Source organism: Rana temporaria, chromosome 2, assembly GCF_905171775.1.
Source record: "Rana temporaria chromosome 2, aRanTem1.1, whole genome shotgun sequence".
NCBI classification, from domain to species: domain Eukaryota; kingdom Metazoa; phylum Chordata; class Amphibia; order Anura; family Ranidae; genus Rana; species Rana temporaria.
The window spans coordinates 429,513,570-429,527,888 of NC_053490.1; the positions used below are offsets into that span (position 1 = coordinate 429,513,570).

Genomic DNA, 14,319 nt, shown 5'->3' on the forward strand with positions numbered 1-14,319 from the left:
CTAGAATTCTGACCCTCAAAGACCTGTTAGTCTGCCTTTAAAATGTCCACCTCCACTCCATTTATTATCCTAAATTAGATGTACCTGTTTGAGGTCATTAGCTGCATAAAGACACCTGTCCACCCCATACAATCAGTAAAAATCCAACTACTAACATGGCCAAGACCAAAGAGCTGTCCAAAGACACTAGAGACAAAATTGTACACCTCCACAAGGCTGGAAAGGGCTACGGGAAAATTGCCAAGCAGCTTGGTGAAAAAAGGTCCACTGTTGGAGCAATCATTAGAAAATGGAAGAAGCTAAACATGACTGTCAATCTCCCTCGGACTGGGGCTCCATGCAAAATCTCACCTCGAGGGGTCTCAATGATCCTAAGAAAGGTGAGAAATCAGCCCAGGACTACACGGGAGGAGCTGGTCAATGACCTGAAAAGAGTTGGGACCACCGTTTCCAAGGTTACTGTTGGTAATACACTAAGACGTCATGGTTTGAAATCATGCATGGCACGGAAGGTTCCCCTGCTTAAACCAGCACATGTCAAGGCCCGTCTTAAGTTTGCCAATGACCATTTGGATGATCCAGAGGAGTCATGGGAGAAAGTCATGTGGTCAGATGAGACCAAAATATAACTTTTTGGTCATAATTCCACTAACCGTGTTTGGAGGAAGAAGAATGATGAGTACCATCCCAAGAACACCATCCCTACTGTGAAGCATGGGGGTGGTAGCATCATGCTTTGGGGGTGTTTTTCTGCACATGGGACAGGGCGACTGCACTGTATTAAGGAGAGGATGACCGGGGCCATGTATTGCGAGATTTTGGGCAACAACCTCCTTCCCTCAGTTAGAGCTTTGAAGATGGGTCGACGCTGGGTCTTCCAACATGACAATGACCCGAAGCACACAGCCAGGATAACCAAGGAGTGGCTCTGTAAGAAGCATATCAAGGTTCTGGCGTGGCCTAGCCAGTCTCCAGACCTGAACCCAATAGAGAATCTTTGGAGGGAGCTCAAATTCCGTGTTTCTCAGCGACAGCCCAGAAACCTGACTGATCTAGAGAAGATCTGTGTGGAGGAGTGGGCCAAAATCCCTCCTCCAGTGTGTGCAAACCTGGTGAAAAACTACAGGAAACGTTTGACCTCTGTAATTGCAAACAAAGGCTACTGTACCAAATATTAACATTGATTGAGGTGTTCAAATACTTATTTGCAGCTGTATCATACAAATAAATAGTTAAAAAAATCATACATTGTGATTTCTGGATTATTTTTTTTTTGATTATGTCTCTCACAGTGGACATGCACCTACGATAACAATTTCAGACCCCTCCATGATTTCCAAGTGGGAGAACTTGCAAAATAGCAGGGTGTTCAAATACTTATTTTCATCACTGTACCTCCCCCAACTGTACCCTGCTACAGTATCGCATTTAGAGGGAGTTATCCGGTATTACACTTTACAGGTGTTGCTATTAGGATCACTAGATACAAAGCGGTAACATCATTAAGGTGTGCTTCTGAACTATACTCTACTTTCTGGAACTATTACCCTAAAGCACCAGTCTGGAATAAAGGCCCCCTTGACCGTTATAGATATTGGAGAAGAGTACTAGTGGAAACTGCAATTCCCACTTTATCATCTACTCTGTGTGTCCCCATATCTTGGCATATGAGCTGGTTGTGGCCGTTGTAGGGGGGCTCTCATGGGTCTATGTGGTCAGTGTTGTGGCTGTTTGGAATCTGCGGTGCAAATACATTCAAGCTTCTGAAGAAGTGACTTTTTGGTTGTGAAACATGTTGAGCAGAATTCTTTTATACTAGGAGGACGAGTGGAACCACCAAATTAAGAGGAGTAAAACAATTATACACATATGGATGCATCAATACGAATTGTCACTTAGTATATTGTATCATATCCTCTAGGGTTAACCACGTGGGGTCCAACCTATTTTAGATGCTTTATGTGATGTCATTGTATGTATTGTGGAATATATTTCTAATCATTACATGCAGCATACTTCCGACTGCTACAGTATGCTGTTTTTTTTTGTTTTTTTCGCTGTACATACCGTTTTATAGTTCTTTTTCTTTTCTCACTTCCGCGGGGAATAGGCGTTCCTATGAAGAGGCGTAGATGATTGACGTGCGGATTAGGCGTGTCACGCATTCCGAAAATAGCCGGACTGGGACTCGCCTCTATACGGCGCCTGCGCACAGACTAGGAGCCGTGTAGAGCTGACTGCGCAGGCGCCGTATATAGCCGAGTCCCAGTTCGGCTATTTTCGGAACGCGTGACGCGCCTTATCCGCACGTCAATCATCTACGCCTCTTCATAGGAACGCCTACTCCTGGCAGTAGTGAGAACCCGGAAGCCGGGTGAAAAAGATCTATAAAACGGTATGTACAGCAAAAAAAAAAAAAAAAATACCAGCATACTGTACTTGTCAGAAGTATGGTGGATTTAATGGTATATAGATGTTTTAGGGTGAACCTCTGCTTTAATTATTTCTCTATTTAATTCATACAGCATTGGGATGTGGCACATGCATACTATTATTAGGTGCCCTTTAGCCACCTAGGGGCGCTGGTATTAATTCAATAAATCATGAACATGTCACATGTTATGTCTTGATGTCCGCTTTAAATAAAGATAATAAAAAAAGTGGTCAAAATAAAAAACAGGCTGCCCCTCTTTTGCAACTGTTTTATTATTTAACACTATGTAGCACTTACTTGTCTGTTTGGGTGGCTCAACATTCTGTTCCTGTTTAGGCAATGGGGGTTCTGAAGGAGCTAAAAATATAGGAAAGAATAGGTGTAAATTGAACTGGTTCTTAAATAGTGAAAACTGAATGATGAAACTGAAACATATATAAGCTTTCATAGATAGAGGGAAAAAAATTATTCCTGAGGCAATTTCTCTGAAAAGATTTAGCAGAAACATTTCAGCACGTTGGAAGATTTCTGCAATGGATGCTAGTATTGGTTGTATATCACTCATCCTTTAATTAATACACTACCTATTTACCGTAAAGGATAGTCTCTCTCATTTGCTTAGTTTTGTAAAGCGTTGGAAAGAACTTTTGTCAAGCTTTTTACTAATGTGTCCCTATTCAGGAGATTTCTTTTCACTTACTGTACTTGTATCCCCAAGTGGGCCACAGCATTAAATGAAAGACAGAGGCACTAAAGCTGCATTCACACCTAGGCGACAAGTAACGCCGCGTACGCGGTGTATTTTGCCGCGATTCGTTTAACTTTTTTTTTTTTTTTTAACAAATCCTTTCCATTGCTGTCTATGGCCGAACGCCAATGCCGCCTGAAAAAAGGGTCCGGGACTTGTTTTCAGGCGGCAGGCGTACGGCGTTTCGGCGTTCGGCGTGAGATGTGAACCATCTCATAGACAGCAATGGAAATTCGCCCCTCCAGCGTATCGAGCGTCGGGCGTCGAGCGTTTTGTCGCCAAGGTGTGAATGGAGCCTAACTCTATCCAAACCTACAGGAAATAAAATCGAGGGGCAGGACAGATATGACTGGAAGGGGCAGGAAGTGAGGGGATATCTAGAACAAAAAATATAAAAAAAAAACAATACGGAATAAAAAGGATTTTTACAAAAGTTTCTTTCCATGCATGTGAAAAATATATATTAAAGGGGTATTGGTCAAGGTGTGTGCCTGCTGTATCGTCTTCAGCTAATTATTAACGTAGTCATCAAAATGCTATAGTGATATATAATACTGAAACATGATAGAATAATGGGATAAATTTGTGTACATTCTTAAAAAAATATATATATAAAATATGCACTTTGATTTGGGAGCATACAACTATGCAAATGTAACACCAGATCATCTTCCAGGACAATTATTGAATACTGTAAGGCACGATGGGGGTTATTTGCAAAGTGCACTTGAAATTGCACTGAAAGTGCACTTGGAAGTGCAGTCCCTGTAGATCTGAGGGGGATATGCAAGGAAAATAAAAACAGCATTTTAGCTTGCACATGATTGGATGGTAAAATCAGCAGAGCTTTCCCTTGCATGTCCCCCTCAGATCTACAGTGACTGAACTTCCAAGTGCACTTGTAGTGCAAAGTGGATTTGCCTTTCGTAAATAACCCCCATAATGTCATTTATTGTTGGCAGCCTATTCAAAATAAATGGGCTGTGTTAACGCAATGCTCATTCATGTGCAAAATACTGCATGTTATCATATGTAGGGTAACACACCACAGGAACAGAAGGAAAGACTACACATCAACGAAAACCATCTAACGTAATTTTTCTTGATCCGCTATTGAGTCACATACACACTTTAATAAAGACAATGTGAAACGTGTCACCTCCTGGGTCCTGTGTCTAAGGCATCTTTCACATTGGGCAGTGGAGGTGCGTTGACGGTATAGCCGCGCTATTTTTAGCGCCGCTATACCATCGTATTTACCGCAATATTCGGCCGCTAGCGGTGCAGTTTTAACCCCTTTAACACATTGCCTATGTGTGAATCCAGCCTAAGTGTTCCATACATAATTAAACATTTAAACATTTTAAAAACATTGTAACACTTACTTTTTTGGCTAGGTGGCTCAGCCTTAGTTTCTTGTTTGGACAATTGGAGTTCTGCAGCTGCTAAAATACAAAAAAATTCTATGTGATAACCCACATAACTTAATGGTCTATGGAGCAGGTGGGGTGGGCAGCCTGTGCACTCCTATCATCAGGGGGAAAGCCAATTAGACAAGGTTTGGTATTGTCCCTCAGAAACCTTAGCTGCTGTCATGTGTAGGTATCTTATAAACACTAGATAGTGAAGGATATTTAGTCCAAGGGAGGGGCGAGCACGACACTCCACACCAGGGAGAAAGCCTTGCATTACTGTGTGGAGTTACAGACAGAAGAACAGGAAGTGAGTATTTCTCAGAAGAAATAAGGACATTAAAAGTAAAATGGAAGGATGAGGTAAGGGAATGAGGACTGCACTGAGGTAAAGGAAGCTATTTAGGGAAAAAAAATTACCTTTACAACCCCTTTAAGCTTTAAAATATATATCATGTTTATATTGTTCTGAGATGCAAACCAAAGATGCCAGGTTTTACAACATTTTTCACCTTTGTGCTATCGATCTAAAGTGACATCCTCCATATCACAACTGAGTGTTTTCCACTATCCACTTTTATTAGGTAGGATAGTTTTCTCCTCAAAGAAAGAGTCATTCCCTCTGAGATACTCGCACCTTTAGCATTTCTTACAACTCTACTTCCTCTTCCTTTCTCTGTTGGGGTCCCCCAAGGTTCCGTTCTTGGACCTCTCCTATTTTCAATCTACACCTCCTCCCTGGGTCAGATGATAGACTCCCATGGCTTCCAATACCACCTCTATGCTGACGACACCCAAATCTATTTCTCTACCCCTCAGCTCACTCCCTCCGTCTACTCATGCATCACCAACTTACTATCAGATATAGCAGTCTGATTGTCACACGACTTCCTCAATCTAATTAAAACCAAACTGATAATTCTTATTAATACGGATGAAAAAGAAACATACATTGGTCCCTATGAGATCGTGGGTGTCAACGGACACCCGGATCGGATGAACACGGACAGAGGGTCCATGTTCATCCGATCCCCCCATAGAGGAGAGCGGAGAAAAGACAGGGCGGTCCCTGCACAGTGTGCGGGGATCGCCCTGTCACCCGCCGGCTCAGCGGGGATCAACGGAGCGACCCTCACTGAGCCGCCCCGTGTGAAAGGGGCCTTTGAGGCGTCCTCTTCTCTTTTATACTCAGTTGTGACTAGAGCTGCACGATTAATCGCGGAGAGACTCGCGATCTCGATTCTCCTTGCCTGCGATCTCCCCGCGGGATGACCCGCGATTCTTCTGTTTCACGGCCGGTTCCACGTAATCAGCGTGGAACGCAAATGGAGCCGATATCGGAACTGTCATCAGCAGCCTGCGCCGCTGGATGGATGCCTGGGCTTCTCTTGTAGATCTGTACAATTGTAGTGTGTATCCATGCGCCACCCAGTGGTTGCCGGCGGTACTGCTTCTGATGTATTAATCTTTCTCACAGTTCTGTACAACTGTAGTGTGTATCCATGCGCCACCCAATGGTTGCTGACGGTACTGCTTCTGATGTATAAAAAAGAGACCAGTGATATGTCTATAATGTTAAAGACCATATAACTCCTATGAAAAAAGCAGAATCAAAGTTTCATTCTGCGTTTTTCATAGGAGTTATATGGTCTTTAACATTATAGACATATCACTGGTCTGTTTTTTTATATAGTCATATTTTCAGATAAATCACAGATTTATTTATTTATTTGGGGGGGGGGGGGTTCTCGCATTCAGTTTTTGAGAATCGTGATCTTTAGTCTAAGCAAAAGAATCGTGATTCTCATTTTGACCAGAATCGTGCAGCTCTAGTTGTGACATGACGCAACTTATATATCAAGGCATCACTTGTATATCAAGTCAAAATGTATTTAAAAATGTTGCTCGTCTGTCAAAACGCTCTCAAACCAAGTTACTCTCAAACCAAGGTTTTACTATAATCACTTCTTGAGCTATTACATGTGAGCAATTACAAATTGTTGCGTAAGCGGTCAACATTGTTTTCAACTTGGCTTCTGCCTGCAACTAATTGCTGAGAACACCTGCTGGGTCTCCTGCATCTAATTGCTGACTGAATCTAAGATATAATGACAGATAATTGCAGAAGATCACCTGGTATCCCCAGTTTTGCGCTAAGCATCGAGTCTCTTTTTGCCACTTGCTGAATCAGGAAGTTGCTAGATGCGTTTCCCTTTTTCCTCACAGTATCAACCAGGGCTCGCATTTTGTCATTTGGAACAGGGTATTCTTCATTAATTAATTCCACCTCTCCATCATTTAATATCTTTTGTTCGAGTAAGTCATCCAGGAGACTCTTTATAAGTGCCTTGTTGCAGCCTTCAACTAATCCCTTTCTTATTTTATGTAGTTGATCTGGAAAACAAATCTTTATATTATACAACGAAAAAACATTTTTGGGTGGAAAAATTTAAATAAAAACACAGGACCTGAAAATACAACTTATATATACTGTATATATATATATATATATATATATATATATATATATATATATATATATATATATACACCCTGTTTCCCTGAAAATAAAACCTACCCCTAAAATAAGACCTAGCGTAATTTTTCCGGAGGACTGCAATATAAGCCCTACCCCGAAAATAAGCCCTAGTTTAAAATCCTATAACCCACTCTATTACCCACTTGCCGACCGCGCACCGCCGAAATACGTCCACAAGGTGACTCTCCTAGGCGAGAGCACGTAATATGACGTCCTGTCTATCTTTCGCCACTAGGGGCGCGCGCGCGCGCCCCCCGCTCGCCCCCGACTCCCGTGCGTGTGCCCGGCGGGCGCGATCGCCGCCGGGCACACGCGATCACTCGGTACAGAGCGGGGAACGGGAGCTGTGTGTGTAAACACACAGCTCTCGTTCCTGTCAGCAGGGGAAATGCTGATCTTCGGTTCATACAATGTATGAACCGAGGATCAGTGTTTCCCCTAGTGAGGCCACCCCCCCCCCCACAGTAAGAACACACCCAGGCATACTTAACCCCTTCCCCGCCCCCTAGTGTTAACCCCTTCACTGCCAGTGGCATTTTTATAGTAATCCAATGCATTTTTATAGCACTGATCGCTATAAAAATGCCAATGGTCCCAAAAATGTGTCAAAAATTTCCAAAGTGTCCGCCATAATGTCACAATATCGAAAAAAAATCGCTGATCGCCGCCATTACTAGTAAAAAAAAATATTAATAAAAATGCCATAAAAATACCCCCTATTTTGTAAACGCTATAACTTTTGCGCAAACCAATCAATAAACGCTTATTGCGATTTTTTTTTTACGAAAAATATGTAGAAGAATACGTATCGGCCTAAACTGAGGGAAAAAAATGTTTTTTTATATATTTTTGGGGGATATTTATTACAGCAAAAAGTAAAAAATATTCATTTTTTTCAAAATTGTCGTTCTATTTTTGTTTATAGCGCAAAAAATAAAAAACGCAGAGGTGATCAAATACCACCAAAAGAAAGCTCTATTTGTGGGAAAAAAAGGACGCCAATTTTGTTTGGGAGCCACGTCGCACGACCGCGCAATTGTCTGTTAAAGCGACGCAGTCCCGAATCGCAAAAAGTACTCTGGTCTTTGGGCAGCAATATGGTCCGGGGGGTAAGTGGTTAAAGTAGTACACAATGTACAATGTGTGTGTTTCTGTAACATAAATGCAGGGAAGAGAGCTCCGGCAGGTCACAAAAGCGCAGAGCGGTGCTATAATGAAGGTATTTGGCACAAATATACAGAAATACACACATTGTACATTATTTACTACAGTAATAGAGTGGATTACAAGATTTTACAAGCATTTTAACTAAGTTCACACTGGGGATTCCTAACAGGCAGGTCGAGAGAGGGGAAGAGAAGACAGCATATTACATGGTAAGACCTACCCCAAAAATAAGCCCTACTGTGTCTTTTGTTGCCAACATTAATATAAGACCCGGGCTTATTTTCGGGGAAACACAGTATATATATATATATATATTCAATTAATGATAGGCTCAGTTTGTACACCTCATAAAGTGGTGACGGAGGCCGGGTTCACACTGTCGCCGCACGTGTTTTCCGGCACACCGCACCGGACCCGCAGCGGAGATATGTGAACCGGCTCCATAGAGAGCCAGTCACATTCTCCTGCTATGCGAATAGAATGCGGGGAAACCCGCATTCGATTTCGCATAGGTGTGAACCCGGCCGGAGGAATTAAGGGGTATGACATTCTTGTTTGTTTCACAAAGTTTTTAATCCAAATTTCTGTTTTTCTAACAAAATCTAAATCCAGTGTGGTCAAACATGTATTGCGTTGATTGAACATATTAAAAGGCGGCTCTTTAAAGTGGAGGTTCACCCGAAAAGTACATTTTCAACATTAGATTGAGGCTCGTTTTGTCAAGGGGAATCGGGTAGTTTTTTTTTAAATCGAAGCAGTACTTACCGTTTTAGAGAGCAATCTTCTCCGCCGCTTCCGGGGTTTGGGCTGCGGGACTGGGCGTTCCTATTTGATTGACAGTCTTCCGACAGGCTTCCGACAGTCGCATACATCGCGTCACGATTTTTCGAAAGTAGCCAAACGTCGGTGCGCAGGCGCCGTATAGAGCCACCCTGACGTTCGGCTTCTTTCGGCTACTCGTGACGCGATGTATGCGACCGTCGGAAGCCTGTCAATCAAATAGGAACGCCCAGTCCCGAAGACCATACCCGGAAGCAGCGGAGAAGATCGCTCTCTAAAACGGTAAGTACTGCTTACTCGATTTTTAAAAAAACTACCCGATTCCCCTAGACAAAATGAGCCTCAATCTAATGTTACATTTTTTTTTCGGGGGAACTCTTTAATTAGGCGTTCGCCTAAAGCAGTGATGGGGAACCTCGGCCCTCCAGATGTTTTGGAACTACATTTCCCATTATGCTCAACTACACTGCAGAGTGCAAGAGGATCATGGGAAATGTAGTTCCAAAACATCTGGAGGGCCGAGGTTCCCCATCACTGGCCTAAAGCCTCGCACTCACAGGGGCCTCGCGGCCACCTAATTTGCCTCTGCTCAATCACTGTGTGATAGATCCGCGCAACTTTCTGCAGCCATTTTTTATTTGCTTGAATTTTTTATACCCATTATGGGCATGGTGGGGCCCCCGTGTCTAAGTTTTTTGCTTAAGGCCTCACAAAGCCTAGAGCCGCCTCTGCATATTATAATAATTTGTTCTCCTCAGATAGTATCTCCTAGTCTACATTTCTTAAGTAAGGATCAATCAAGGTGGCCCGTGCAGTAACTGTTTGCACCTCTTCTTTTAGAACATAAAAAGAGAGTACAAAAGTTTGTTATGGTCTGCCAGTTTCCCATTTAGTGTCTCCTCTAACCTGTACTGCACCCAATCTTCCCAAGCTAATCTTTTACGGATTCCTTTACTTGGCATACTTCCTCTCCTGCTCTATGCCCTCTGTTCCTTACAGGGGTGAGCACAGGGCTGGTGTTACCATTAGGCAAACTAGGAAGCCGCCTAGGGCACCCAGCCACTGGGGTTCCTACTCTCTTCTCTCTGCAGCAAGCAACTAAGTCTCAGCATCAGCAGGCAGTCGCAACTCCCAAATAAACAGAAGCAAGCAAACATTCATTGATGTACACTGGTAGGCTGCATTTGATGGGTGCTGGTGAGGCTGCATTTGATGGGTGCTGGTGAGGCTGCATTTGATGGGAGCTGGTGAGGCTACAATTAATGGGCGCTGGTGAGGCTACAATTAATGGGCGCTGGTGAGGCTACAATTAATGGGCGCTGGTGAGGCTACAATTAATGGGCGCTGGTGAGGCTACAATTAATGGGCGCTGGTGAGGCTACAATTAATGGGTGCTGGTGAGGCTGCATTTGATGGGCGCTGGTGAGGCTGTATTTGATGGGCGCTGGTGAGGCCGCATTTGATGGGCGCTGGTGAGGCCGCATTTGATGGAGCGCTGGTGAGGCCGCATTTGATGGGCGCTGGTGAGGCTGCATTTGATGGGCGCTGGTGAGGCCGCATTTGATGGGCGCTGGTGAGGCTGCATTGATGGGCACTGGTGAGGCTGCATTGATGGGCACTGGTGAGGCTTACAAGTTAAAATCAGTATTTTTCTGCTAGAAAATATTATATATATATTTTTTAGCAGAGACCCTAGAGAATAAAAGGGCGGTTGTTGCAATTATTTATGCCACACTGTATTTGCGCAGTGGGCTTTCAAATGCAATTTTTGTGGAAAAAATAAACTTTAATGAATGAAAAAATAAACAGTAAAGTTGGCCCAATTTTTTTGTATACTGTGAAAGAAGATGATACACCGTGAGAATCGTGATCTTTATTCTAAGCAAAAAATTGTGATTCTCATTTTAGCCAGAATAGTGCAGCTCTACACAGGGATAACCACGATCTTCTGGGTCCTGTGCAAGTGGCTACCCCCGTGCACATAGAATATAAGGGGTCACTGGCTCACAACACACCACCATTTACAAATTGCCTTGTATTTTACATTAAATACAAGAGGTTCTCTGACTGGATGAGGTGGAGATCGTGACATCAATGCCTCACCTCACCATCATCTCCATTCCAAGAAAATCTTGTATAAATTGAGACTTGGTTCAGATTGGAACCGGCTGCGGATCACACAGGAACGCTGTGCGTCGCCATTCTCCAGTTCAGGACCGAAGCTTTGTCTGCACGTTTCTGTGCAGTGCACTCCGCAGCCACCCCAGAGATATGTGACATGACATATGTGTCATCTTCCTTCTGCTATGCAAATTGGATGTCGGGAAACCCACATCCAATTTGCATAGGTGTGAACCCAACCTAAAACATTTAATAAAAAAAAAAGTCATTCTGTGAATAATGGTGGTGCTGAGCAAGTGAGTGACTTCCTGTGGTTAGTATGCAGTGGGCAGCAGTTCTGCACAGGACCCTGAAGATGGTGGCTTTTACTGTAGTAGTGCCGACCACTAGAATGACTGCCAGCTTCTACATCGGTCCTTCCGGCATACTCAAGCCAAGCGCACACTGGCCAAATCGCTTTTCAGAGAGTGGCTAAGCAGCCTTGTCAGGTTTTCAGGAGGCAATCCTGCCACCTCCTGAATGCCTATTTTTTTTTGCCGAACAGCAATTTACAAAAGAGATTAATGCATTTAACTTACCGTATTTATCGGCGTATACCGCGCACTTTTTTGCCCTGAAAATCAGGGTATTCAATACCCGCGCCGAGTTTTGAATACTGCGCCGACATATACCGAGCGCAGTACACTCGGGTATAGTCGGGCAGTCTCGGCTCCTTCCGCGCTCACGTCCTGGACGTACAGGACGTCAGCGCGAGAGTTGCAGAGCATTGCCGACAGAACACGAGTGTACTGCGCTCTGTATATGTCGGCGCAGTATTCAAACTCGGCGCGGGAAACGAGCGGGGAGGGCGCGAGGACGCCGCAGTAGGACGCCGGACCATACGAAGAGGACACCCGAAGCCGCAGAAGGACACCGGACCCGACGAAGAGGACACCCGAAGCCGCAGAAGGACGCCGGACCCGATGAAGAGGACACCCGGATCCGCAGACGAACGCCGGACCCGACGAGGCCGCCGGTGGACGCCGCTCAAGACACACAGGGGCAGATTCATCAAAGAGATACGATGGCGGATCTCTGGATCCGCCGTCGTACCTCTGAGTCCAGCCGGTCGGATCTATGAGGCTGATTCATAGAATCAGACTCCGCATAGATCTCCCTTAGATCCGACTGGTGTAAGTGACTTACACCAGTCGAATCTTAGGCTGCAATCTACCGCGTCGGATATGCAAATGAGGAGAACCACCGATTCAAGTCCGTACGCCCGCCCGTCGCTTTTTTTTAACGTCGTTTGCGTTCGGCTTTTTCCGGCGGATAACTACCCCTGCTATATGAGGGGTAGCTAATGTTAAGTATGGCTGTCGTTCCCGCACCGAGATTCAAATTTTTACGTTGTTTGCGTAATTCGATCGGGAATACGGATGGCCGCAATAGACGTAGTTGCAAACAATGACGTCCTAGCGACGTCATTTGGAGCATGCGCACTGGGAAATTTCGCCAGCGGCGCATGCGCAGTTAAATCGGCGCGGGAACGCGCCTGATTTAAATTGTACACTCCCCCTAGCCGCGGAATTTGCATTCCGCCGGGGGAGTTACGATCCGACGGTGCAATTTTCGAGGTAAGTGCTTTGTGAATACTGCACTAGCCTCGCTAAATTGCACCGGCGGATCGTAAAACACGTAGATCGAGCGGATCTAAAGATCCGCTGATCTACATGAATCTGGCCCCAAAACTGTAAGTACAAAAAAAACTTTTTTTTCCACAGGATTGGGGGCAACTTTAGGGGTGCGCGGTATACGCGGGAGCGCGTTATACCGCGATAAATACGGTATATGCTTGTGACATGGCCCCACTGATTGGCCAAGGTTGTCAGGAAGTGCTGATAAGCTGTGCAGCGCAAATGTAACTTTGTATTAAGCATCACACACACAGTTGAAGGTGAGATACAACATTCTCTTCCTTCTATTGGATACTGTATGTAAGAAATCCTATACAGATTGCAAAGAAAGTGTAATGCATATAAAGGCAGCATTGTATGATGAGCACAGTGCAAGTTCTACGCTCCAGAGAAGCAGCAGCAAGACAGCAAGAACAAGAATACAATGTAGCAGATACGTTACCAGCCATTACTCCTCTGTATCCCCAGAACAGTCTGCTTGTATAGCAGGAAGTAGAAAATACAAGGTCTGGCGGTGAGGTCTGTGGGCGGTGACTTAGTCCTGTATGGAACTTGAAGAACTTGTTAGCAGCTGCATTTTCCTTTCACTATTGAAAAGAAGCATGCTGGGGCCGGTGCACTGCCGAGTGTTTCCTACGCCTGCAAACTCAATTGTTCTAAAATAAATATTCTCAAGGGGTTGTAAAGGTTTGTTTTTTATTTTCTAAATAGGTTCCTTTAACCACTTCCATACCAGACACTTACGCACCTTCCCGCCCAAGCCAATTTTCAGCTTTCAGCACTGTCGCACTTTGAATGGCAATTGCGCGGTCATGCTACACTGTACCCAAACAAAATTGGCGTCCTTTTTTCCCCACAAATAGAGCTTTCTTTTGGTGGTATTTGATCACCTCTGCGATTTTTTTTTGCGCAACAACTAAAAAAACTATTTTTTTCTGTTAATTTTTTTGTAAATACGTTTTTCTCTTTCAATTACGGGCACTGATATGGCGGCACTGATGGGCACCGATGAGATGGCACTGATGGACATCGATGAGGTAGTACTGACGGGCACAGATGAGGTGGCACTGATTGGCTGGGCTGGTATGCGGCACTGATGGGCACTCATGGGCACACATAGGCGGCACTGATGGGCACACATAGGTGGCACTGATGGGCACTCATTGGCGGCACTGGGCACTTATAGGCAGCACAGATGGGCACTCATGGGCGGCACTTATGGGTGGCACTGATGAATACTTATGGGTGGCACAGATGGGCACTGATAGGTGGGCACTGGGCATGGATGGGCACTGTGGGGTGGCACTGATGGACACTGTGGGGTGGCACTGATGGACACTGGGGTGGCACTGATGGACACTGGGGTGGCAGCACTGATTTTCCCAGGTTGCCAGTCAGTGCCCATTTGTGGGCACTGATTGGCATCTTTTTTTTTTTTTGCA

At 44.6% G+C, this 14,319-nt stretch overlaps 1 protein-coding gene across 2 annotated transcripts in view; it reads right to left on the reverse strand.

Moving 5' to 3' along the window:
- The window catches only part of LOC120927540 (caspase-1-A-like), a 38,890-nt gene extending 25,466 nt beyond the window's left edge, over positions 1 to 13,424 (reverse strand). The window contains exons 1-4 of one of the 2 annotated variants that reach the window (XM_040338288.1): positions 13,320 to 13,424; positions 6,728 to 6,988; positions 4,568 to 4,624; positions 2,732 to 2,791 (exon numbers count right to left, since the gene is read on the reverse strand). In XM_040338288.1, the coding sequence (XP_040194222.1) occupies positions 2,732 to 2,791; positions 4,568 to 4,624; positions 6,728 to 6,988; positions 13,320 to 13,326 (385 nt within the window). In that variant the 5' untranslated portion in view covers positions 13,327 to 13,424. Of the gene's footprint in view, positions 1 to 2,731; positions 2,792 to 4,567; positions 4,628 to 6,727; positions 6,989 to 13,319 lie in introns of both variants that reach the window. The other variant, XM_040338287.1, reaches the window with a different exon arrangement.
- Positions 13,425 to 14,319: the final 895 nt, after the last annotated feature.